Source organism: Choloepus didactylus, chromosome 4 (assembly GCF_015220235.1).
Source record: "Choloepus didactylus isolate mChoDid1 chromosome 4, mChoDid1.pri, whole genome shotgun sequence".
Taxonomy (NCBI): Eukaryota; Metazoa; Chordata; class Mammalia; order Pilosa; family Megalonychidae; genus Choloepus; species Choloepus didactylus.
In genome coordinates this window covers 160,701,500-160,729,012 of record NC_051310.1, presented here as the reverse complement: position 1 = coordinate 160,729,012, position 27,513 = coordinate 160,701,500, and the positions used below count along the sequence as shown (strand labels likewise).

General features: G+C 33.3%; 1 protein-coding gene across 2 annotated transcripts in view; it reads left to right on the top strand.

Annotated features, from left to right (window-relative positions):
* Window positions 1–11,033: 11,033 nt before the first annotated feature.
* Window positions 11,034–27,513, top strand: part of NOVA1 (NOVA alternative splicing regulator 1) — a 147,809-nt gene continuing 131,329 nt past the window's right edge. For both annotated transcript variants that reach the window (XM_037834713.1, XM_037834712.1), the window contains exons 1-2: window positions 11,034–11,221; window positions 12,944–13,087. In XM_037834713.1, the coding sequence (XP_037690641.1) occupies window positions 11,086–11,221; window positions 12,944–13,087 (280 nt within the window). In that variant the 5' untranslated portion in view covers window positions 11,034–11,085. The remainder of the gene's footprint in view (window positions 11,222–12,943; window positions 13,088–27,513) is intronic.

The following is a 27,513-nucleotide window of genomic DNA, read 5'->3' as shown; positions in this document are numbered from 1 at the left end:
AAAGTTGAAGCCATACATCGCATTTGTATCAGTAAATAGGTTTAACTTACCTATTAAGAGAAGATTTTCAGATTGGGTAAAAAAGCAATGTCTAACACTTGGCTGTATACAAGATATAAAACTAAAATAAAGAAATTCTGAGGAGTTAATACTGAAAGAATAAATGAAGATATATGAGCAAATAAAAATTCCAAGAAAATAGGAATTGCAATCTTGACATTTGCACTGTTTCTAAAAGCAAAGCACAATACCCATCTAAGTGTCCATCAATATGGAATTATTGAATAAATGTGGTACTTTCACTTAATGAAGTACTATGAAGCTGTAAAAAGAAGTGAAGAATGTATCAATAAACTACTATAGAATGATCTTTAGTATGTATTATTAAGGAAAAAAGTCAATGTAGAGAAAAGTGAGTTTACATATTTTTTTTTATATTAGAGAAGAAAAGATAAACCAAAATCTTGAAATAAAATTTTAAATGGTTATTTATGGAGAGAGGAGAAAGCAAATAGAGAAGTCAGAAATGCAAGCTAGAATTGTCTGAATTACCCTGTTTTGAAAATTCAGCTGTGAAATTAAGTAAATATTAAACATAATTTATAAGCAAAATTTAATTTAGAAAATCAATGTCTGAAAATTGACAGCAAAATGAAACAAATAAATCCATGTGTCTAAAAGGTGGCATAAATTCAAAGAAATGAACTTGCAAGGTAATTTTTAAAAATCAATTATTTGAATATGTATTCCTAGAAGGATATATCCTGAGGACAAAATAAACAAAAAACAAACAAAAAAAAACAAACTAATCTGTTAATAATCACACTTTTTATTGTAGTGTTGCTATTATTATTCTAAGACTTTTGGGTATGTATTTTGGGAAAAAGCAAAATGTTGGTTGGAGTTGAAAACCAGGATTTCTGGTGTGAGGAAAAAGGAAATACTGATATGAAGTCATTGAGATTAAGTAAAAATTTGAATCTGAATTTGAATTGGAGGTATCAGTATGAACTCATGATGTAGCTCCAGAGAAAAAGAACTTTGGAAGTCTGAAAAAGTCCCCTGAGTCTTCAGCTGAACTAGATCAGCAAATGCATTGAAGAAAAATACCCAAGGATTAGAGGTAAAAGTGCCTATTTCTCACACAGGGTTGGTAATATTTCCTGTTCTCAACACCCAGAGTTGGAGCTCAGTAGAGTTCTCAGAAATATTTTGTTTCAATAATGTGGCAAAATTAGCCCTAGAATAAACAGTGATCTTTTCTCTTAATAAAGCTTAAAAGAAATACCCCAAACTATCAGACTAATTTCCAAGTAACTACCCCCCCAAACAAAGTTCAAGAATATTTATATGAACACAATAATATTTGGTATCCAGTAAGGTAACATTCATAGTGCCTGGCATCCAATAAAAAAAATTACTAGACATTCAGAAAAGGAGGACAATATGATCCAATCAAAGCCATACCAGAAATGACACAGATGATAGAATCAATAAACAAAAACATCAAAATAATTGTTGTATCTGTATTCTGTATGTTCAAGACGTTAGAGAAATTATTGAATATATTAAGTAGTATAATGGAAGATATTTTTTAAAAGGACCCAAATTTAACTTCTAGAGATGAAAACTACAATGTTTGAGATACACAGCCTACTAAATTCTGACTTGATCTATATAAGAGGAAAATTCTAGATCTAGTGACCAGAAAGTCTGGCTTGAATCACCAAAACAGAGAGTCATGGCCCCTCAATCAAACTCCAGACCTGAGTCAGTTCACAGATGAAAGAGGTTCTTGAGGAAGGGCCTCATTACATTGCCAAAAATTCATAGTAAATGGCAACGGGCTTATGTTCATGGAATTCTTTGGTCTTTTCATGCTCCTTATCATTCTGAAGCAGCTGGCTTGCTAGAAATGTGGAATAGCCTTTGAAGACTCAGTTATGGTGCCATCTAGGTGGAAATACCTAATGGGGCTTGGGACATGTATTCCAGAACACTATACATGCTCTAAAACATCCTCTGATATATGGTGCTATTTCTCCCATAACCAATATTTGCAGATCCTTGAATCAAGAGGAAGAAATGGGAGTGGCTCCTCTTACCATTACTTCCAGTGGCTGTCCAGCAAATTTTTCACTGCCCATCTCTACAGCCTTAGGCTCTGCTAATTTAGAGGTCTTAATTCCAAAGCAACAAATGTTTCCACCAGGGGACACACTAATGATTCCATTTAACGGGATGTTAAAACTACCATCTGGTCATTGGCTACTAAAGTCAAAGGAAAACTACAAAGACCCAATTCAGGCAGGATTGTGATAGTCAAATCTCTTCAGGAATTAAGGTTTTAATCATTCCTCTAGGCAAAGACCGCAACCAGCTGAAATGCTTGCTAAGGGAAATGGTAATATGGAATGGATAATGGTAGAAGGTAGTAATAAACCCATTATGATCACATGACCTTTTGCAGAAATGAGAACTGTAATCAAAATATGTGTTTTTTCCTCATTTCAATATGGATATATTTGTTTGTGTGTATTAATATACATATATACATATATTTGTTTTCTTCCCTTATGTAACGTAAGATTTGGTAATAGTAAGTTTAATATTTCAGCATTTAAGTTATGAGATATCGAAGAAGGAATCACCCAAAGATTTTGTATTCTGTACTGGAGATAGGGTTAGTGTGTTTTCAGTTGTATTTAGGATAGTTGCATTATGTTAGTTACAAGTATGACTTTGCTATTGTTCTTATTTGGAGATTAAACATAGTTTAAGGAGATGTGTATAGGTGCCAAATTGATGAAAGATGGACTGTGATGGCTTTGTGATTTGTCAACTTAACTAGGCTGAACTACATTTCCCAGAATTCCCTGTCTAGTATATTTCTGATTAGGGTTGACTAAAAGGAATATCCTCTTATGAAAGTTAGAGGAGAGAAGGGAGGCAGCAGCCATTTTATGGCAAACACTTTCTCCCGGTCATACAATCAAACAGTCTAGGTGTCGCTTTGAAGGGATTTTGCCCATGTAATTAAAGTTCCAATTTTGAGTTATTAAAAAAGGAGATTATCCTGAGTGGGCCTGATTAAATTAGTTGGTAGTCATCAAAAGGGATTAGGTCCTTCCTGAAACTCCAGAGACTACAAACTGAGCCTGCAATGGCTCTGTCTTCCTCATGGATCTTTCCTTCTTGCCTGCCTGCCTGCCTGTCAACTATGGTTCTGTTTAGCCAGTCACCACTATTGTGTAAGCCAATACCCTTAATATCTCTATCTCTGTATCGCTAATATATTAAAATAAAAAAGTCAAATAGAAAGTATAAATCTTACTAGTATTAGCTTCTTTTGGTTAGACTGACTGATAAAGATTAAAAGAGATTTAAGAGATGTATCAACCAATTGCCATACATGTATTTTATTTGAGTAGAGATTTGAAAAAAAATGTAAAACAACTTTATGTGACCATTGAGGAAATTTAAACACAGATCAGATATTTGATATTAAGGAGTTATTGTTAATTATTTTTAATGTAATAATGGTATTTCGGTTGTGTGGTTTTTTTTTTAATTCTGAAATATTTTCTAAATCAGCCTTTAATGCATGGTAAAAATGATATGAAAGTTAGGATTTGCTTCAAAATTATTCTGAGAGAAGGGTTATATATGAAATAAGACTGGTTAGGAATTGATAGTTGTGAAGGTAGATAAAGGGTACATGGGTGTAGAAAAGAACCTATTTTATCTCCTTTTGAATATGCTTCAAATTTTCCATAATGAAACGCAAAATGAAAATGAAAAAAAAAGCCCACAAATAGCAATGAGAAAAGAAAAAAGGCTAAGAAAAGGCAAACTACATGCATTTGCTAATTTTTCTATCCCCACTACAGACTAAATTAGGCAGAATTGCTCTACCCACCCTTTCCTGTCTCCATCATTCTATCATGCACACACAGGCACACATAAACACATACCTTTCTATATGCATATCACATAAACATCCCCATGTAAAATGTACATTTCTATTAATAAGCTCTGTGTACTCTCAACTGTTTGAAATAATACATGGACAAACGAATTTAGAATTACATGAATTAAATTAGACACTCTTCTGAACCTACCACAGAAATTTTTACATAGTGAAAACAAAAGATTAAATATTAAGGCAGAATCTAGGGATGAGTATGGTATCGTGTGTGTGTGTGTGTGTGTGTGTGTGTGTGTGTGTATACACACACACACACACACACACACAATGTCGCCAATTTCTTCTAGTACTTGAAAATACCAATAACATTGTTATGAGACAAACAGAACCTTTTTATTACTTGACCTATAATAAACAGTGGAAATAGCAAACTACATTAGAAGCTTTAGCCACAGATATTAAAAGTTTGTCTGGAAGTCAAGAAGGATTTATGGCCTTTTGAACAGCAGGAAGTAAACGGAATATCTGAATAATCCATAATGTAAGCAATTACATGATATCTGTGAGTCTACTGTTTATCATTTGAAGTTGTATTTCATTATACTTATAATGTCTCATTTATTTCTTCAATTCACTTCATATTGCTACATACGGTACTTATCCCAATGAAGGAGTCATCCTGGCAAAATGATTATTTCCGTGTTAAAATGTGAAAAGATCTTTTTAAAATTCTATTCTACTCTTTCTACCTCTATTATTGACCTTTTGGTCTTAGCTCTAAGAAAAGTATAGGTAGGGAGTAAAACATTATGGAAAGTAGAGGATGTGGGGATGGACTAATTAATCCCCACAAAGGTGATCTACAATTGGACTATGCTAAACATTCCTACCGTTTAACATATGAAGAGATTACTTTGTGAAAGATATGATACATAAAAAAGATTTTATGGCTTATAATTGGCAGAGCTAAAATAAAAATCAAAGCTCTTGAATATTATTGTTATTAAGGTGACCATATAATTTATTGTCCATACTGGGACAATTTTGAGGTTATTACTTACTCTGGGACCTTTGGCATAAGCCAGTGCCATCTTGGGCAAATGGAGACTCAAGAGTCACTCCAGGCATAACCAGAACAAAGTATGTGTATTGAAGGGTATTTGATGGATGCAATAGATAATTTAAACTCAGTTAATATAATATATGGATACTAAACAACTACTGCTTCTTTAGTCCATTTCTGTAGTTCATTTTTTCCTTTCAGATCTCATTTTTGTTTTGTTTTTTTTTTTTGCTCTCTATCATCTTTATCTTTTACTGTTTTCAATCCCAGCAATTTTCATATCCAAATGGTTTAAAAGATGAAACTGCCACATTATGAATTGTGGTTCTAATAAAATATTTGGAACCATAGATTTTAATGAGAGTATATCTTCAAAATATTTACTATTAACTGGTTAAAAATCTATAGGAGTCATATATTATGTATTTGGATTTGATAATTTTGTTAGATTCTACAAATGGTGGCAAATAAACTAATAGAGAAAATTTGTTTTTAGAGACAAAGAAACTTCAGAGCAACTACCAATTCTTCTATTTTACAGATAAGAAAAGTGAAGCTCAGAGGTTAAATGAGTCACTGTAGGTCACAAAGTTAGTAGGTGAAAGAGTCAACACCAGAACATCAGTTCAAGATTCTTTTACTTTTTTTTTTTAACTTTTTATTTTGAAATAAATGTAGACTTAAGGAAGAGTTACAAAGATAGAATTTTCCCTGCACCCTTCACTCAGCTTCCCCTAGCATCATTTTACACACCATGATGCAATTATCACAAGATTCTTTTTGTTGCGCTTAGTTTTAGATTTATTTCCATTAAGTTTAGTGAGGAAAGAACACATTTCAAAAATATTTAGAAAAAGCTGAAACACAATGAACTGTTTGAAAACAAGGAAATACATTTAGTGCCAAAGAATTTAGGCACATATTTCTTTATCGTTTATGATGACATATTTGCAACTGGAATACTGACATTTGGAGAATTCTTGGAATAATACTAATAACACATTTATGTCTCTATATAAATTAATGTGAGCTTTCTTAGACTGTTTCAAAAACATATCCACCAATAGTGATTTTATATTATTAAATACATAAACCTAAAAGCCATTTGAATTTTTGAGAAGCTGAAGTTCAATGAATCACTTTTCTAGTAATTGCAATCTTAGAAAAGTATTTCTAATCAATATCTTTTATTTATAGAACTTTCTATAACCAGATGTGGGAGGTGGGATTAGTTGATACACTCTTTTGGTATATATGTGCAAATATTTTCTTTGTGCTGCATTGAATGAAAAAACAATCAGAATATGTACATTGATTGTTTATGCTGCATATCCTAGAAGACTAAAGATATGTTTTTTAAAAACAAATTAATCAGGCTTTTTAAAAACAGTAAATGCTTGGTTACAGTATTTGGACTGTGAAAATTATTAAGTCTTTTTATTATTATTATTATTTTAAGGTTTCTGAATTCTTTCATAACTACGGTCTATCTTCCCAACAATATCATGCAGTAACATACACATTTATCATTTTCCTTCTTCCTAAATTGTAGTTCGTATATATGTCTCAGCTTTCTCATCCTTCCACCAGGAAAGTTCGGAGGCTAGTGTTTTAAACTAGCTCTCAGAAAAACTTCATGAGATTAAAATCTGCTTACTCATAGTGATAATTTGCTTGTTAATTCACCCTTTATTGCCTTCCTTCACTTCCAAAACAAACTACTTGCACTTGAATACTTAACTTGGTCTGCCTCTGGTGGGGAACACAAACTCAGAGAATACTCTCCGAAAGAATAAGCTGAAGAGACACTGAAGTAGGGGGAGTATTTATGTTCTTTAGTAACAGGCTTGATTTTAGGAAAGGCAGAGACACCGAGACAAATAGTGAGTTTAGGAATGTCTATGGATATCAACTATCTGTGATTTCTCTTGAAAGCCTATCATTATTACTAAAAATGGATTATCTTATTTCCATGATACTCAGCCTAAAACTTGGGAAGGAAAAGAACTTTCAATGAAAACCGATAAAACTGGGGATCTTGCTTTTCACATTAATATCATTTTCTATCATAGTTGTTTATGATTCACAATTTATTGCACAAGCTCTATTGTCTTAATATGTTAAACATATTATTAAATTAGTGTCAAATAAAATTTTATTTTCATCTCAGAATTACAAAGTCAAATACTTCTATTATATTTTTCAAAAGAGACAATTCAATCTGTTCATTTGTAGCATAAAATGTATATCATGCTGCATATCAATAAACAGGCAGCGACTATATATTTTCTTTTAAATTTCTTCAGTTTTATTAGCTGGTACAAAATGCAGAAACCAGGTAAAATATTTTATGTCTATGTAATCAGAATGGTAGAGATACATGCAATAAGAATAATGTAGAAGTATAATTGGAAAAAAAGCACAAAATATACTAAGGAGGCTTAATAGAATGTACTATTTAATAACCTTTATTAACAAATCAGCTCATAGCAGACTTATTCTTAGAAGATTGACCAGGTCTTGGGATAATCTTTATAATTTCTGACATATCAAATCTAGATTACTACTAAGCATACTATCCACATTAAAAATTGTATCTGCTTCTGTGCCCCATGGAGTTGTAGGTGGTATTTAAATATTAAGTTTGAAGAAGGAAATAAGGGTTAAATAAATAGTGTAAGAATACAGAGCAATGATTCTCCCAGTAAGCTTGTATCTATAGGCAATTTAACTCAGAAGGCCCATTTTAATTTAATTTACACATGGCAATGACAGAAATATTTTTTGAACTATTTTAGGAATATTTTATTTTCAGAAATATGTTAAACTCAGGTCTCCCATTTCTAAAACTCAGCCTTTGCCCAATTCAAAACTACATTCTACAGAATTCTCTGCCCAGCTTTAATGTAATATAGCTTGAAATTCTCTTTATCTTGGAATTCTTTGCCCTCGTCTTTTACCGTACCAAAGCAATCTAGTGCCAAGTCCCACCACTTTTCTCTGTTTCATTTAAAAACATCCTTAAGTCTTTTGTACACATCATAGAACATTTGGCACAATGTCTAACATTAGCCCTTTACTTATTTTGACTATCATATACTTATTCCTGTTTTTTTCTCACCCCAGCTGCCTTTTTACTGAATTCCATGTATACTTCCTCTTTATTTTGATCATGAAGGCTATACTGTGGTTTCCTATTATATTGTATATGAGATTGCAATTCTGGAACTTGGTTCATAGTACTTTACCAATATGCACTAACTTACCTGCTTTCCCTTTCTTTCAATTCCCAGTGCATCTTCTTCCCTGAATTGAAGCAAACGTCTTTTTCATACTCCAAATGAACTTTTAGTCCCAAACTAAACGTTATTCTCTTCTTTGTTCAGCAAGCTGTCATCTATCTTTCATTGCTTCAAAAGCACCAGATATCTCAATGCCTCCTGAATGCTCCTGCCATAAAGGATGCTATGAGTAGTGTTAGTATTCTTTTCCACGTCCTTCTCAGTCTATCAGGAATTGAATTTTATTCTATCCTCTTTGGTTGTTGCCTCAGATATGCATGTATTCTTGGTTAGGATACCATAGAATTACAGTGAAGTCCCCTACTGATGCTAGTTTAGTACTAAAGCCATCTTTCAGGTTGAGTACTGCAGTGGAAAGGATAGGGAAGGAGCATCCTTATTCTAGAACTCTGGCTTACATGTTTATACCTTTTCACATTTTACCATGCATTTTCACGTATGTTATCTCATTTGACTCATTAGAATTATGGGAAGTAGAGCTGCAGTCCCTGTTTCGAGTTGGGGGTGGGGTGGGGGCTGAAACTCCAACGTACTGCAGTATTCAAAAGGACAGGCTCTGAAGTCAGAAAGACCTGGATTTGAATTATTACTACATTGTTTACAATTTTGTGACTTTCAGAAAATTACTAATACACCTAAGTCTCATCTGGCTCATAAAACGGGGACATTAATACCTGCATGATGCACAGCATGTAAAGAGCATAGCATGTAAAGTGGATTGCTTGTCATATGGTAAGCACTTAATAAATTGCAACAGGTTAAAGGATTTGCCAAAGGCACACATTTAGAACATGCCAGCAAGAACCTGAACCCAAGACTTCAGACTCCAAAGCCCATGCTTTCCCTCCATCCCTCTTCCTGGAACACCGAGTTGATTAAACTACTAACTTGATGGATGGCCTTGAGCAAAATACTTCACTGAGTCAGTTTACTCATCCGTAAAATGAGAAACTTGATTCAGGTAATCTCAAAAGTCCCTTCAGAGTCTATTCCAGCTCCATTAGATTATAGAGTTTTTCTGTAGTGTCGTAGGATTGAGGGTTCAGGTTCATGATATATCCAAGATTTGTATAATCATGAATTGTGCACATTGGGATGAGTTTAATTCCTATATCCATATTTGGTTCAATATTTTAGTTTCGTGTACACGCTCAGCTGCTGCCTGTCTTTAGTTTATCAGCGCCTTGTGAAGGGGAGACCCACACCTAGCAAAATAGCTTTATTTATTTATATCCTGGCTTGTTCCAGAAAGGATATAAAGCGGCGAGTGACACTGTAAGTCCCCTAACGGTGTCACGCACTGAGAGTAATAAATACTATTTTCATGCGATCACTCCGTAGAAAATCCTTAAGATGCTAACTGCTGTCTTTTACCTAACTCTTAAAAATAAAAACTAAGGCACGTAGCTAGAAATCCTGGAAGCATACAGCCATGGTTCTTCCGCCATCCTTGACGCTGTCCCACCCGTTGTCAACGGTCACTCGAATGCCTTTCTCAAGTCTGGCCAAAATTGTCGCCGCTCTAGCCCAAGCTGAACCAGGATCCCATCCCGCCCCTTCGCTCCCTCTCATCACCCAAGTTTAACGATTGGGAAGGAGCCTGAAGAGCTTTTCTCACAGTTCCATTTTATTGGCTGACAAGGCTGTCAGTAATCTCTCCTTCCCGCCTTCCAGCCTAGGGCTTTTCTCGGACCCCTTGGTTTCTGTGACAAGTCGCTTACGTTTGCTTGAGCCGTTTTGCCAGGCACCGGCGACCTTTCACCTCTCCACCTCTCCCTTCCCTCAGGAGCACCACGGCCCGCTTCCCCACCCCCGCTGCCGGCGCGTGCCCCCGCGCACGCTCTTGGTTCCCGCGCGCACACGCACGCGCGCACATACTCACATCCCCCCCACCCTCAGTGGCACCCCCGCCCCCCCAGTCCGCCCGCCCGCCCGCCAGCCCGCAGGCTGGGGCAGTGGCGCTGGGAGGCGGTGGCGGCGGCGCTGCTGAGAGGTAGGGACCCAAGCGCGAAGTGTGTGGGAGTCTACGAACTCAACCCCTCTCTACCCTCCCCTCGCAGCCATCCCCCTCCTTCCCCGCCAGTCCCCCCCGCCCCCCCACAAGCGGGAGAAATAATGAGCGAGACCGGGCGGCAGCAGCAGCAGCAGCAGCAGCAGCGCGGAGCAGCCCAGGCAACGGCAGAACCGCTTTGGCAGCGGCGGCGGCGGCAGCACCAGCACCAGCAGCGGGAGCGAGCGCAGCGCTAGCGCGGTGCGAGGACCGCCGCGCTCCTTCCCGGCTCTTTCTCTCCTCTGCCGCTTGCCCTCTCTCCGCATCCACCTCCTTCCCCTCCTCCTGCTCATTCACTCTTTCCCTCACTCTCCCCTCCTACACGGCTTCTCCCCGCGCCCCGCCAGCCCTCGCGCTCTCCCACTCCCTCTGCCCGTCCTCCCCGCTCCCCTCCTCCCGCTCATTGACTCGCCCCTCTCTCTTCTCCACTCTCTCCCCCTTTCTCCTTTCTTCTCCTTCTTTCACCCTCCGTCTCTCACACCCCCTCCATTCCCGTCTCCTTTCTGACACTGCACTGCAGCTGCTCCTCAGCCCTGCCCCCTCCCCAGTGAGAACAAACCAGCAACATTGCTTTTTTCCAAAAGAGATTTCTATTGATCCGATTAAAAGAAATACCTTAAGAAACCCTAATCGCAAAAAAAAAAAAAAAAAAAGAGAAAAAAGAAAAAAAAAGAAAAAAAAAAAAGAAAAGCCAAAACAAAAGGGAGAACCTTCTCCCCTAGCAGCGACAGGAACTGCAAACATGATGGCGGCAGCTCCCATCCAGCAGAACGGGACCCACACTGGGGTTCCCATAGACTTGGACCCGCCGGACTCGCGGAAAAGGCCTCTGGAAGCCCCCCCTGAAGCCGGCAGCACCAAGAGGACCAATACGGGCGGTGGGTATCGCTTCCACCTCCCCGCTGGCCCCATCCCCCGCCGCCCGCCCCTGTCTCCCTCCCTCCCGCCACCCTCCCTCCTTCCCGTAGACGGGACACCTCCAGCCCGAAACCAGCGGCTCCCGCGCCCCCGTCCCGCGCCCCCTCCCCTGCACCTGCCCCGCGCCTCGCCGCCCCCCGACACATTTCCGTTTCTGTGTTTATCATTCATCAAAATGGCGACCAGTTTTTTCGGAATAGACCTATCTTTCTCTTTAATCTGTCGAGAGGCTGACTATTTAAATATCCTACACCTGGGTAAGGGGGTCCGTTAAGGAGGAGGAGGATGACCCCCGAGTGAGGTGATGGCCGCCAGAAGATGCGCGCCGCATTTAACAGTCTGATTAAATAAATAAATAAATGGCACTTGGGTAGTGGATTGCAAATGATCGGGGCACCGTAGTTTTTCTCTCTCCATCCCTTTGCTTTGGGCCACAAGTAGTATGCAAAATCCTGATGAGTGCATGCTGTTTCCAAACTTAAATTGTTGGTGCAAATATCTCATTGATTTGTCTTTAGGGGTGTGTATACGAGGGTGGGGGTGTCTGGTACGGCGACTTGTTAGTTAACATCCTGCGCTTCCTTGGAAGATGAGTTATAACGGGACCAGTATCGCTTCCTCATTTGCACTGGAGTCATCTTAACAATGCATCCAATACATCGAGGCAGAGGTGAATCTATCTCCAGCATGTACATTACAGTCGGATGGGGGTCTGTGAATGGCACACCCGCAAAATTCGGAACGTTCATTCACATAAAAAGAAGCTGGATTTACCGGGGTGTTTCGTTTTTAAGACATGATCAGGTTGACGGAAATTAAAGTTTATGGAGTTGGCTTTATTTTCTAAAAGATTTCATTTATCGTTTTCTTGGTTCATACACCCCCTCTCCGTTTTACAAATTATGGTTATTTTGTAGAAGGAACATTATCTCATCAGTTTCAAATGTATTTAATATAAATGACTACTAAGCTTTTTAACATTGGCAACATTCTTCTTCAGGTCCTTTAATTAGCTTAAACAAGATCATGGTAGACTAAGAAGTGCTAAATAAATACACTAGGATTACTTAGATTTGCCAGTTCACACCACATTGAGTTATTTCCTGGCAGTTTTGAAGGCTTGGAATACACCCCTACAGTTTGGGTGGATCATTTCGTAGGAGAATGGTTGTTTTGCATACTTTTAAGTAGGATACAGGCAATGGCTAATTGTAGTCCGTAAGTGCTTGCTAATGACAAATAGCTTATCACTATTTACAGTCCTGGACTCTTGTTTGCAGTATTTTGAGTGAAGGTTTGTCTTCATATAAATCTTTGAAGTTTTGTTAAAGGGTCAGTTCGTTTCATTTTACCATAGTATCCACAAATAGAATTGGAAGACTTCCCTGTTTGGAATAACAACTGGAATATAGTCATCAGTTTCTACAGTACTGCAAAATAATAGAACATGTTTAGATTTTGATACCAAGTTTGACAGTGTAAATTCAACAAAATTGGATTTTGTATTTATTTATTTTCAGTGAAATTGGCTTGTTTTTATTCTTTAGAAATTGTTTAACCCCATATTTCCTGCAGCTATATGCCCATTGCTTTAATTGGTGGTTTTTGCTCTTGAGGGTGGAAAGGGAATAGAAAGTTTTAAAATATCATGTTAACCAAGTATATTTCTTTGCATTTTTCAGAAGACGGCCAGTATTTTCTAAAGGTTCTCATACCTAGTTATGCGGCTGGATCTATAATTGGGAAGGGAGGACAGACAATTGTTCAGTTGCAAAAAGAAACTGGAGCCACCATCAAGCTGTCTAAGTCCAAAGATTTTTACCCAGGTAGGTGCAATGGTGAAGGAATTGTTTAATGAATACCCAAGGCAAGAAAGAGAAGATCTACGTTTGTTATGTGCTGTATTGAAAGAAAGAAATTTTTAAACAATAGTAGAGACTTTATATATTTACTCTATTAGGTTAGATTGTGGAAGTTTTTTTCAGAATATTTTCAGTGTTGATTATATCTTCATTCTCTAAGTGGCGTACTGTGTCTGTGCTTTAGACCAATTGCAAGATGATTCTTTTGGTTATTTCTGAATGCTTCTTTCTTATTAGGGGGAAAAAAAACCCAAACCTCTAAAATTTAAGAGAGAAACCTGCACAACTGGCATTAGGAAATAGTGTTCTTCTGAAGTTTTTCAGACATCCTTGTAACAACAATTAGTCAAGTGAATTCAGAAAAGTGGGGGAGGGGGGCTTCCTAAAGAATGGACCTTTTACTTCTAAATCCATTTATGTACCTCTTTCTGCTTCATTGCTTTGTTTATTGGCCCTAGAGTGAAGTAAAGAGGACAAATGCTGCCGCTTCAGATTTTTGAAATATTGTGTTTTTAACATAATTTTGACAAGGAAATCCATATTTTTATGTAAGAAGTAAAATAATGCTTCAAAAATTGTGTTAATTAAGAGCTGTATTTGATTAAAATGTATTAACAGTTTGTGTGGTACAGTAACCCAGTGGACTATGGCAAGTTTCCTAGTTGGTATAAATTTTTTTTGACTTTTTAGTATGCTTTATTATAACAAGTGTGATACAGTTCTGTCTGCTCGTGTTTTTTTTTTTTTTTTTTTTTTTTTTTTTACCCTTTTCTTACTCAATATATGGATTTTTAAGTTGAATGGGAAAATGTCCATAATTGAATGCTGTATATCCTAGATAAAACATTATTGACTGATTTGCTTTTACTTAGGACTAGCATTCTGCCGTTTTTTGGGGGGTGTTTTATCTTTATGGCAAAATATGTGTGTGTGTGTCTGTGTGTATGTGTGTGTATTCAGTGCTGAGGAGACCAATACTGCTTTTTTTTTTCTGGTGGAAAAGAAAAGCTGACTTGCTTTCAATTATCTAATTCTGTAGGAGTTCTTTAATACAGCAAGGACATCTGGCATGAATGTAAGCAGTACATTTGAAGGATTTCTTTTTCATAGCCAATTGCTTGGTGGTAGAAATGGACCATTATGCTGGATAAGAAGGTTTTAGAATGGTTGAAACTATCTTTTAGTTATATAAATTAGGTATAATATTTTTGGTGAACATTAAATTTAATAAACTAAAGTGTAATGTATCAAATATTATGTCCCTCTAAGTTTGTCTGAGTAGTTTTACAGATGGCTTTTCCTTGTCTCTGAAACTTACTTTATGCATTAAGAAAGTTTGCTAACATATTCACATTCATATGTTTAAAGGTGTATTATGATGAAAAAAATTAATGTGGAATTGTAAAAACCCTTAGTACAAATAAAAGCTCTCAAAGGAGCTTGATTGCAGAATTAATAATGTGATAGTTCCAGAAGAAGAGCTGCAATGGTAAATTAAATTCACTGTCAATAGATGAAAATGAAATCACTTTTTTGCATTATACATGAGGTGGTATCAGATGTGCAAGGATGTTACAGAAAATTGGTGTTTATCAAGGATATTCCAAATAGTAAATTAAATGCTTTTTCATTTGATTATCGTTTATTTTCAGTGAGTTGGAAAGGGTGCACTAAGAATTAGATCTTTTGTTTTTAGTCTGCTTAGTTGTGCATTTTTTTTCTTATTGCATTGAAATTGCTTATTTTATTTATAGTTTTGAGGCATGTTATTCATATAGAGCAAGAATATCCACTGGAAAAAATGGAAAACTGGAATGAGTTGAATAAAATTTTGGGTATTGAGTGACGTAAACTTATCAAATGTGAGTGAATGTTGGGATAAAAGAAGACATATTTTGCCTGTAACAGGTGGAAAACAGCTACACACTTTGGAATCAATTTAAGGGTAAATTAAAGCCTTGTAGTATATAAGAAGCTTTAAGAATTATGAAGTTTATTTAAAATACAATTTTAATTAGATTATTTCCTGTTTGGACAGATACATCTCTCTTCTGATAGCCTTTCTGTTCATACTTGACCAGAAGCCTGTGGGATTATCTGAGGTCTTGGTATTTTTCAACATAACAACCTCTGAGCTCCTTTCAACTTCTCTTACTCATATATACCTAAGGGACTCTTACTTATACATCTCAGACGAGCTAAAATATAAAGCGGTGATTCATATCGTCGAAGTATAAGGAATTTCTTGTAGGATTATGCGATAAGTCAGAAGCCCATTTTTTGCATTTCATATATATATATTTATGACTTCCATATTCTATTAGAATGAATATAGCTGATGTTTATTTCATGAAGTATTTTTCTGTTTCCCATTTGGTAAGACAGCATATTGAGGATAAGGTGTATTTCAATTATATAGACCTAATGTATTTTTTCAAATTACCTAAATGTTGAAAAAGAATAAATCTGGCCCTATGATTGTAGCTTTTGTTTAAAAAAAATACTAACATCTTTAGAATGTTATTGTGTTCACAGTGATTAATGAAAATGCTAGTATATTTATGAAGAACTTTCTTCAGAGTATATAATATTTATAATACAGAATACAGATGCAGGGGACATTTTTAAAAATTTCAACTCAAAATGATATGTGCATTATTTTTATTATAGCCAATATGATCTGATATTTGTTTCCCTTTATTTTTTTTGCTCAGGTTATAATTTTTATAATCTCTTAAGCAACCTTGCCTTTCTGAATAATTTTTTAATGTTTATGGTTGAAATGAAAACACTTTTGCACATTTAGAATTCATACAATGAAAGTGCATTGTGTTTGAATATATATATATATATATATATATATATAATTTGGGGGATTAATGTGATGAGGAATTGTACATTTTCCAATTACTATAATAAGAAAACAAACTACAAGTGAATTTATTTTACTCTTTGTTGTGCTGTATAATTCATTTATCTATTTTGTTGATCCAAATCTTAAAGGATATTTATTTATTACTGGTGATTTTAGGCATATATCTTTTTTCTTACTTGGTTAAAACACCCTAATTTGATTTCTTTATATATCCTTTTTATAATTGGGTTACATAAAGTTTTTGCCTTATGCTAAAAAAACAGTTCTCTCGTTTGGAGGAATATATTACTCCATGCATTTTCGTATTGGCGATAGTGTTATTTTATTATTTGGCATATGAAGATGTGCTTAGTTTTCATAAAGATTTATTTTATCTTTTAAAATCGTTTTATGAATAATTCAGGTATATAATTGAAAAATTTATTGAATATGTTACTAGTTGGGAATAGTAAAACATGTATAAAATATAAATTTTCATATATGCCTTAGAATACTTCATAGTATACCTATTTTTATTTCATTATTATATGACACTGGAGATGCTCATTGTATAAGTCAATAAGAATCCTTTACTATATTCTTGGCTTTTATGTGTGTGTATTTTATTTTATACTGATTTTATATTTGTGGTTTTGAAACTGGGTCACATTTAATATAAATTAATTGCTTTTATCATTCTTAAGTTAAAATTTGAACTTGTTATTTCTAGATTGATTATGTCTTGATATTATCACTGTCCAAATTGTAACGATGCATGTTTTTTTTTCAAATCACAAATCATTTATATGTTAAATTTGTAAAAATCCTAAGAAAGCAGAATGTAAGTGAATTTTCATTTTAGTGTAGGAAATGTCACAAAGTGCCTTTATTTTGAGATAGGGAAAATTCAGTGGCCAATTTAACCTTTAGGAATGGGATTGTTTTTTGAAAGCCAGAGGAGTTAGTGGAGTTTAAAATAGATAACTTTTTACATTTGTTTTCATTGTTGACAGAAGAGTATTAGGATATTCATAGTATAATGTGAATATGTTTGTTGTAACTTTTTAAAGTTGTGGTGTATACTTTTTGCTTTTGTCATAGACAGCATCTCAACAATCTTATTGGTATATACTTTAAGACAAAATTAGTAGAATATAAAGAAATGTAATTTCCAACATTGTTTAGAGATTTTAATTGGATAGCTATCAATTACATTGTCTTATACATTTGGTTTTTGTGTGCTCAAAGGTTTGCTGACACATTTAGAAAGTATTTTTCCTTAAATCTTAAGGTAATAATATTTTCTGTTTGATATGCTACCTATGATTTTGGGTAACATTTTTATATTTTGTCTATTTCTTCAGTTGAAAGAAGAACCATAATCTTGTACTTAGGCATTAGTATCTCTCTGAAAATTTTCTTTATTTTTATTGTTTGATTTTTTTTAATACTTTAAGCAATAAGACATCAAAACGTATGAAAGGAAGGTTATTGACATAGCACAACCTATACTAGCATAGCAGTTTCCAAAAATATAATTTTTGTATTTAACTTAGGTGTGCAAACATTTATGACATAGTGTTTTTAGAAAGTTTGAATTAACATTAACAGTGTTAGCTATCCATTTTATTTGATTCTTTATTCTCTATTCAGTCTACTATTATATGTTCTTTCTATTGATTTAGTAAGTTATGGAACATTATTTATGTTGTCGGTATTTTGATGAATTAAATAGCACAATGTCACTTTGAAATTTGCTATTTGAAGCCTTCTGGATTTTGGAAAAGTGGCTCATTTATAATTTGTGACATTGTGAGGAAATACTCCTAATAACACTGCCTTACAAATATATCTCCCAAAGGATTTCTGAAATAGTTTTAAAATAGAGCACACAATTGGTGAAATAGTTCAATAATTATGGCTTGAAGATGTTTCATATAATATACCAAGAGGAAAATGATTTGTGTCTTGGAAACTGTAAAGAGTATGTGGTATCACTAAAAACCTGACCAACAAACCACCAATTACAAACTCATGTATTTTACAGTTCTTTCTGTTTTGTCTTGTTCTGTCTTAAGAGAATTAGTTGTTTTCTTTTTTTAGCTATTTAATGACACAAATAGCATTTGTTGAATACATTATGCCACCTATTAACTAAAATTCAGTATCTGGTAAGTGAGATATATATATATACACACACACACACATGCATACACACACGCATATATATTTTTACCACAGACTTTAGTCTGAGTTGTTTCAGTTCAGTTTGAACAATATTTTAAAGCACAACTTTTATGAGCCAGTATAGCTTTTCAAAATAAAATTGGGGAGATGAGGGTGGGAGGTTTGCGCTTGATTGCCTTCTCATTTCCATCTTTGGATACAGCTCTAGCGTAAAGTTAAACAACATCTGCAGAGATCTGACTGACAAACATCTCTCTGGGACTCATCATTGCAGCCTGCAGCAGGTGCATTCTGCTTTGCAGTCTTTTCCAAAAAGAGGTTAGTTTGTTCTAACATTTATCAGTAATACCAGTGGGAGCAAGTGACTAGAGAGAAGAGGTTGGTTGTCACTTGTCCAGTGCTGGAATATTTCAGGTAATTGGACTGGATTGGTGGGAACTGCAGTAGTGTGTATGTCTCACATTGCACTGCAGCTGCTATGGAGCTTAATTAACCTGACCCTCAGAGACTGAAGTGTCAGTATGAAGCACAACATGTGAGAAGGGAAGCAGTATTTCTTGGTACTATCTGATGCTTGGATTAGTGAAGTTTCCATTTTCTTCATCCTACTCTTTAAAAGATATGGCATCTGCTTTTCCATATTTTTAATACAAAAATATTTGCAACTAAAATAAAATGATTTTCCATGAATCTAACAGACTCCACATAACAAGGTGATGAAGGCATTAGGGATAGAAATTTCAAAAAAATCTTAAATTAGAAGTACTTAAATTTCCCTATTTTGCAAGTACATGATTTTCACAGCATGAGTGAGTGGAAATAAGTAGGAATATATTGCAGTTTTACTTATTATCTTATAGTAACATTTATGTATTTCTTTTCATAGGAGAAATAACCCACATAAACTTAAGTTGTATCATTTTAGCATGTTGAGGGTTTTGGCAAGAAAATTTTGCTAAGTATTTTTCGAAGTTTTTCAACAAATGCAACACACATAGTATCTTAAAAATAATTTTTGCGTGTTTTAACTTAATATAGGAGTCCATTAAAATGATTCTTTCCCACATTTTATTGCAAATTAATTGAAATGTAGTTAAAAATTCTAAAAATTAACCTCTTGAATTTCTGTGTTTTTGATTTCTTAATCTGATGAAGATACTTATAGTATGCTTTCCTGAAATATATAGAAGTTTCGTATGTGTTCTATTAGTATTCCCAGTTAATATAGATGTCTCTTATTATATTCTTGTTTATTGACTTGAGTGGAGAAAATTCCTAAGATAAAATGTCCTCAGACTAAATCTAGCAATGTGTGATATACTATTTTAAAATAACTTGTAATTAAGAAAATTATTTGGAATGTTTGTGAAGGAGTTTTGTAGTCTTGACTGTTCTAGTAGTTTTACTAATTTGATTTTTTTGGTATCTATTGAATATAACTTGTTAATTACCCAAGAATAATTAAGCTTTGGAATGCACACAGATATTTTTTTCCTAATTTTTTTTGTCACCTATATACTTTTTCTGAAGGAATTTCTACCAGTATTGCTAATAACTAATTTATTCTGAAGATTTCATCTATAAGAAATATTTTAAATTTTATTTTAACTTAATTATGAATAGTTGGTAATTTATTGGTAATTATAGTAATTAAGGGAATAACATTAAAATAATCATCTCAGGATAATTCATTCACACACTTTTAATCATATGTGATTCCATTTTTTAATCTAAATTTTTCATTTAACATCAAAAACGTCTTATCAATTCTCATTCATATAAAATTATTCTTCAGAAATTCACATATATACTTCTCCACAATTTAAAAAATTTTGATAAAGAACACATTGAATAGGAAAAAAAATTTTAAGACTACAAAGTTAAAAAAGATAATAATGGCTACACTTACAAACTTTTAGAGATATTTCCAGTATTTGCTAAGTTTTAAACCACTAAATGGGTATCCTTTCCCATGTCAAATCTTGATCATGAAAACACATAATATCTGCGCTCCATCATTGATCTTTTGCTGCTTCCTGCAGGGCCTGTCATAGCATCGTTGACAGGACCAGATGAAAAATGAAATCAGTGTCTTGAGTTTTTTAACAACAAAATGATCCAGGTAAGATTATTTGGTGTGGAAAATAAAACCATTTTGACCATTCTTAAACTAGTTTTATTTAATAATAAGCTGAACATACTTTTTGAAGTTTTGAGGAATAACTTTCTTCCTGTTTTAAAGATTTTTTTAGAACGGGTACACATTGAAGGGCCCATGATTCTGTATGTAGGATACATTTTCACATAAAGAATTCAATATTACATAAGACTTTCAAATCCTCCATTCCCTCTAGGATATTAAAAATGCTGACTCCCAGTTTAATTAAAAGAAAATCATTCAAACTACTGGAAGAAGATTATCTTTATTTAGATTGTTAATAATTTGCTGCTCTAGGAATCAGATTGGGTAATCAGTTTATTTTAAGATCTAGTAATTTGGAGGGAAAGAGTGGAATAGAAGGCATAGAGTGCATTTCATTGACACAGAATGATAGGGAATACAGTACATGTTTGTTTTATTTGTTGTGGGTTACTAAATATTTTAAAGGAACTGTAAGTTTTCAATTTTGGTAATATTCATTCTTGAAATATGTGTTTCTGAAGGGGCTAATGGTAAAGACAAGTAAACTCTTACTTGGATGGCTGTTCATTCACATAGTTGGTTTCAAATTATTCTTTGTATAACACTCATGTTTTTATTTTTCTGATACTGATTTTTGGTTTCTTTAAAAATTCATAAAAATTTTTTTTTTAACCTTTAGTGTGAAATTTGTCTGGAAGCTCTTCTCTTGTTAACTATTATAAGTATTTATCAGATAGTTCCTCTGAGCCCAGATGTAGGCAACTATTTGGTCATCATGACTTAGAATTATTACAAAGCATCTTTTCTTTGTTAAAGAAGTATAGCTGTGCCTTACTTTACCCTGAAAAGTTGAGTTTTAATTGATATTGTCTCTCTAAGTTTTGTTTTACATTTTTTACATTATATGACATCTCTGTGAAAGACTTACTGACAACACTTGGGAGTAAGAAGCTTTCTATTTAAAGGAATTAGAAAAATCATAGAGTTGTGTAACTTAATAGATGAAAGGGATAGTGATTAGATATTATTTCACCCAGGACCTTCATTCAACAGTTGAGAAAACCAAGGTACCAAGAGATAAAGTGATTTATGTATGGGTTTTGTAATGTCAATAATAGTCCTCTAACCTTTAAATATATTTTCTGAATTTATGGAATAATTGTAATAGGTACTTCATTCTCTTCTTGTTTTCTACTCTTTTCCTCTCCTTTTTGATACAATTCTCTAGTAAGTCCTCACTGCCTGTCCCTCCTAGTTTTAAAATGAAAGTACTCTCTCTTTTTTTAAACTAAGAAGCACAGAAGTTATTTTACAATAGTTTTATCAGTTGATTTGCTATACTGAAGGCCCAAAGGCTGGTTGCTCTTTAGTTGTTACCACACATTAAAAAAAAATAAAAAAATAAAAAATGATAGATTATGTTGCCTAGAGTATAGCCTGGTCATTTTCTGATTTCCTGTAATTATACTTTTTGAAAATGGCATTGTTTTCAGGATGATTTGGTTTCTGCAGCTTTGTTACTTTTTTTTTCATTTGCAATGTGTGTGTATGTATTTTGCTTGCTTTCATTGTTCCTCAGCTCAATTCTTTCATTTCTGATTAAACAGTTTTAACCTTGATAAAAATGTGTATATATATATATAGGTAGATAGATTTTCTAAGTCCAAGTTTATTCATATGGATTATTTCAAGGATATATTTGTTTTCCATATTTTAATGACATTTATAAAACTTTCCTAAGTATTACATATTTGGCTGGCTATTCATGACAGTTGGCTTAAAATATCAGATTATTTTGATTGAAAAATAAACATAAGGCTAATTGCAAGACAATTTAAGTAAAAATGTAGATATATGCAATAATTATTGATTTACAATATCACTATTTTCTCTTTTTTTTTTTGTCTACCCATTTCATTCAATTGGGCCACTTTCAATTAATTAGAATTCTGATATTGTTTTTATTACATTACAGGCTGAAGGACTACTTTCTAACATAAGTACAAAAGTACTTAATGCGATTTTGAAACCATTTTTTTTTCCTTCTACAGATTCCATCCTTAAAAATGAAAAAAAAAAAAAAAAAAAACATTTTGTGATAGTCTTCACTCACATCAGTTGAGTAATTGGATTAAACTCCATTGGTGTGAGGGAATTTATGTCATCCTTCTTGTCTACTACTGTGTGTTCAATACACAGTCCAGTGCTTTAAACACAGATGTTCAACACACAGTCCAGTGCTTTAAACATGAATGAATGAATGATTTGAGGTTTCTTCTGTGAAATGCTTATGTACTACCAATAAAATGGATGTAGAAGGCAGTCTATCTTTAATTTTTCACTCCGTTTTTAGTTTATTTTAATGGGGCAGGTGTGTGTGTGTGTGTGTAAAATCTATGTTTTGGATAGGTGAAATAATGTGTTCCAAAATTAAAACAAACGAAACGTCCCTAGGAGTGATAGGACAGCCATGGATCAGGTATTAAGGAAGAAGAATGGAGTGTGACAGGGTAATTTTGCTTTCTATCTAGCATGCTATCCTGTGTAAGGAAACTAAAAGCCAGTATTAAGAAGGGCACTTCAAAGCCATCTGCAAAATGAAGGTCCCTGTTAGAATACTCTGACTTAAGTACCATGAACTTAATTAAGACTTAGTTATTAAAAAAGTAATTAAAAATACTTACATCATAATATTTTATAAGATTTTTATATCCATATCACATTATAGCTTATTTATGGCTATTTATTATGGGCAATATGTAACAGAATCCTCTTGTGACTTTTCTTGATCTCTTGAAAATCAAAGATTACTAATTACTAAATTGAAGTGACATTATTAAAAGTATGATTATTAAATGTTTTATTCATAATGTAATTTAATATCTTTTTAAACACCTATAGTGAATTAGTATTGTTCTATAACATATATATTTACTTATGTAAATACATTATGACTTTTAGAAGCTAAACATTTAAATTTTCTTTTTTTACTAAGGAAAAAATATATACCAGCTATATACTAGAGTAGAATGCATTTGCATACAGATTGACTAACTTGAAAATCCAGGAGACTTTCTTTGAGAAATTAAATTTTAGGAAAGTTGTTGAGTTTGGACTGTTTCAAAGTCTTTTTACTTCATTATAAGCATTTAAAATTTAGAGAGATACATGAAATACTGTGCTTTTCTTGTTTAAGTATGTTGATTTTGTTTTTGCTGTAAGTCAATGAAACATCTAACATTTAATAGATATACGTTCTTTCATGCCTCAGGCTTAGTCCCCCACATTTTAATAAACTTTATTTAAAAAAAAAATTTGGCAGAGAATAGTGGGTTAAAACAACCCTATCATAATCTTTCCTTACTGGATGCTTCCCTTGCCCTTTCCTGCCACCCCCATGGCCAGATTTTAACAGTTTAATCAACATTTCTGTGTTTCTTTTGGGGCTAAAACTAGGTTTACAATGCCCTGACATTTTTAATCTCAAGTAAAGGAGCAAGAAGGAACAAAAAGATATATAACGGGTTATAGTAAAGTTTTATAATTGTATAATGGGAGAATTATATCTTCAGTGACAGGGTGTTAGGAGGGGAGGTTTGACTTCAAAGACGAGTTCAAGGAGGAACTGGCAGGGTTTTGAGGGTTGAATTTTAATTTGCTTTGAGGACAAGGGTGGAAGATTATTTGATACAGAGTGCAGAAAAAATACAGACATGGAGATATAAAAAATCATGAAATATTCAGGGGTTCAAAAGTAATTTGGTTATTGGGATAAAAAGTGGATATTGCTGTGTATGTGTATAGAAGAGAAAACTATAGATATTTGTACAGATAAGAGACAGTGTATTACTTATGAAAAAAAGAAAAATGATTTAAAAATCTTCATCTTGGAGACTTTTATTAGTAAGAATTATTTTAACAAAAAAATACATGTGACTTTAAAATGACTGAGCAGTATTGTAATTAATATATATATATATTTATAAGAATATATATGCTAATAGTGATACTTTTACTCTGGAAGAAGGATTGCCCTAGTTGTATGAAAGCAGAGTGGAGTGTTTGAGGAATCTGGGTTTCTGCTTAGGCAATATAAGTAAAATCAAAGAAGAGAATTTTTTTTTGGAAAGGTGAGGCAACTGGGAATACAGAAAAGAGATATTAAGAATTATAAGAACTGCTTTATTAGGTAATTATTCACTGAGTATAGAAGAAAAAAACAATGTAGGAACCTAGTGAAGGACAAATGTCAATGGAGAACATTTTGCTGTATGAAGGGAAGCTGTGGAAATAGAAATCTGTTTCTGATATTTGTTCATTTTTTATGTATACTGTTGTTTGTGCTGGTGCCTTTATACATATATTTTAAAATTAGTGACTTGAGTGGTTTCTTTAACTAGTTTGCTTTTGATTCCTAGCAGTTAAGAATCCTACTCCTGATAAATTTTTTCACTTCATACATTTTTCAAATATATAGACCTTTCTAGCTCTCTTGGCATTTGAACAGACACTAATTTTGATTTTATGAAAGTTAGTGAGTTATACAGTGTTTTTTTTTTTTTTAATGTGTGAATTTGATACACTTCAAATACCAAAGCCTTGGCATATGATGGAAGCATTGGTATGTGTTATTTTAATGAAAACGAAAATTGAGCTTATGTTGACTGTTTGTGGATTCTCTGTTACGTAATGACTCTGTTTGGAATTTTGGTTGATTATTGAGATTCAGTAGGATTTCCCATCCATGATAAATAATCATTTCATGTAGGAATCTATTTTAATAGATACTTTTATCAAATTCAGATGAATTCCAAAAATTGTGAAAAATATGACACTGTTTTTCCATTTATAAAATGAGAATAAAATTGTCTAGCATTTTACACTGATTTGTGAAATTATTGGCTACTTTGGGTAGCAAAACATTAAGAAATTGAACAGCTGAAGTGACATTAAGCACCAGATGGAGATTTGAAATAAAAATATTCACTGCATAATCTTTATTTGAGTGCTATTCATAATTCAACAATGCCAGTTGTATAACTCAAGGTTGAATACAACATTAAAAAGAAGCATAAGCGAAGTCTCATTGCCTTCAAATTGATAAACGTATCATGGTATGATTTCACAACTAGTTTTTAAAAGGATAAATAATATAGGTCAGAACTGTATATTTTTTCTTTCAGAGCAAATAAATTTTCTTGGAGAAAATTTTTGAAGAAATTTTGGGTATGGGAAGTGTTTGAAAGTAACAGTTATCTAAATTTAACATCTTTCACAAATTCTGCCTTAAAAATGATATTCTATTTTATATTCAAACATATCTTCTCAAGTGAAGATATGTGTTTTCTTTTTTGTTGTAAAAATTATTCTTCAGAAGTACATACCTTATCTGCTTAAGGAAAGTTATATCCCTGTCAAAGCTTTATCACATTTTTAGCTACATTGGTGTATTTGACATCTTGTTTAACAACTAGAATGGCTCTGTATTTGAAAACACAAACTGCGACAATGAGCTAAATATGCCATATGTGGCAGTTTAGGTTGGCATATATTTCAAATGGCATGTTTAACGTTCTGTATTAGTAGGATTAGTATTATTACAGTGGAAGGCTTCTACTTTTATTTATATAGTCTCCTGCTAGTGGGTTTATAATTTTGACAGACCTTTACTTTGTAAATCCCTGTTTTCAGCCAATGTAAAAACCTGTTTGCCATTGAAATTACCTATGTGGGATCTTTCTTAGTAACTACATTATTCTCTGAAGTTTGTGATAATGAGAATTTTTTAAAAGAAAGTATATAGTTTAACAGAAGATTTATGAACGTGAATAGTAATTGTATATGTTGTATTTTTCTTAAGGAATAATAATGCTAATATATTCTGTATCACGGTCAATGGTTTAGCAAAGTGAATAGTTAAAAACTGAACACAGTATTTATTTTTATTTTGAGAAAATATAATGTTGATAGGAAAAACTTCAAGATTCTATGCAATTTGGCAGTTAAGCCATTTAAAACAAACTGTAATAAATATTGCCTTTTTATAAAAAATGCTCAACTTTGAAATCATTGTAGAGTTTTCTTGGATCTAATATTGCTTTTTAATTTTTTTAAATACTGCTTTTATCAAAGGATTTTACTGAAGGCCCTTCAAATCATTCAGCAGATTGTATTAAAAATAAGTAGAAATTGCATTGTGACAGATTTTTTTTTTAAAAGGGATAATATAGGTAATGATTATATACATTTTTTTGCTACTTAAAATATGCAAAGCAAGTATGATTCTCTTTGAGAAAAACTTTGAAGGAATTTTGGGTTTGGGACGTGTTTCAAATAACAGTTATCTAAATTCAGTATCTTTTGGAAATTCTGCCTTTTAAAGATTTTATATTTTGGAAAATTCCTGGTTGTATTTTCTGAGAATCAGTAGAAGCCAGGCTGTGAATTTCTTTATGTGTGTATTTAAATTATCTCTTTCACAATTAATGGGAAAAGTGATGGTCTTGTTTTTAAAACTCTAAAACTACATATAACTAAAAGTTACTTATAGTTTATCAATTATGGCTTAATAATATCTTAATTTCTATAACTTAATTCTTAAAATATCAGTGTAAGGAATAATTATCTCCATTTTACAGATGAGGAAATTCAGACAGTGAAAGTTAAAGTGGTTTGTGGTATAGCAAGTTAATAACAAATCTGTTTGTTTACTGTTATTCTGTAACTCTTTGCATTGGACTTCTTATGAGTTTGAGTTTGAAAAAACAGTATTCAGAATTTGGGTGGGATTCACCAAGCTGCCACATTGGGATATCACTGGAAGATGATCAGATATTTTTGATGAGTTAATAGATTTTTTTCCTCCCATTCATATGAAAATCCTACAAATTTAAGTTTTCCCACTGAAAGCAAAACTTTCAAGAATTAGGAAAAATGGAGACATAAAAACAAGTTTTCTTTCCTGACAAAGATGTGCAAACGTAGAACTTTGATAATCTTCTTTGTATTTTCCCATCTTCTGATATTAGATCTCTAAGAAAGTTTGAAATTTTGCCTTATCTTTGAGATTAACTTATTTACATGAAATGATTCAATTATTTTCGGTTTGGCACTGTAAGATTTTGTTGTTTTGCTTTTAAAATCACATATAACCTCTACCCTGAAGGTTGTTGAATGATAGACTTGAGATTAGAAAGGACTTCAGAG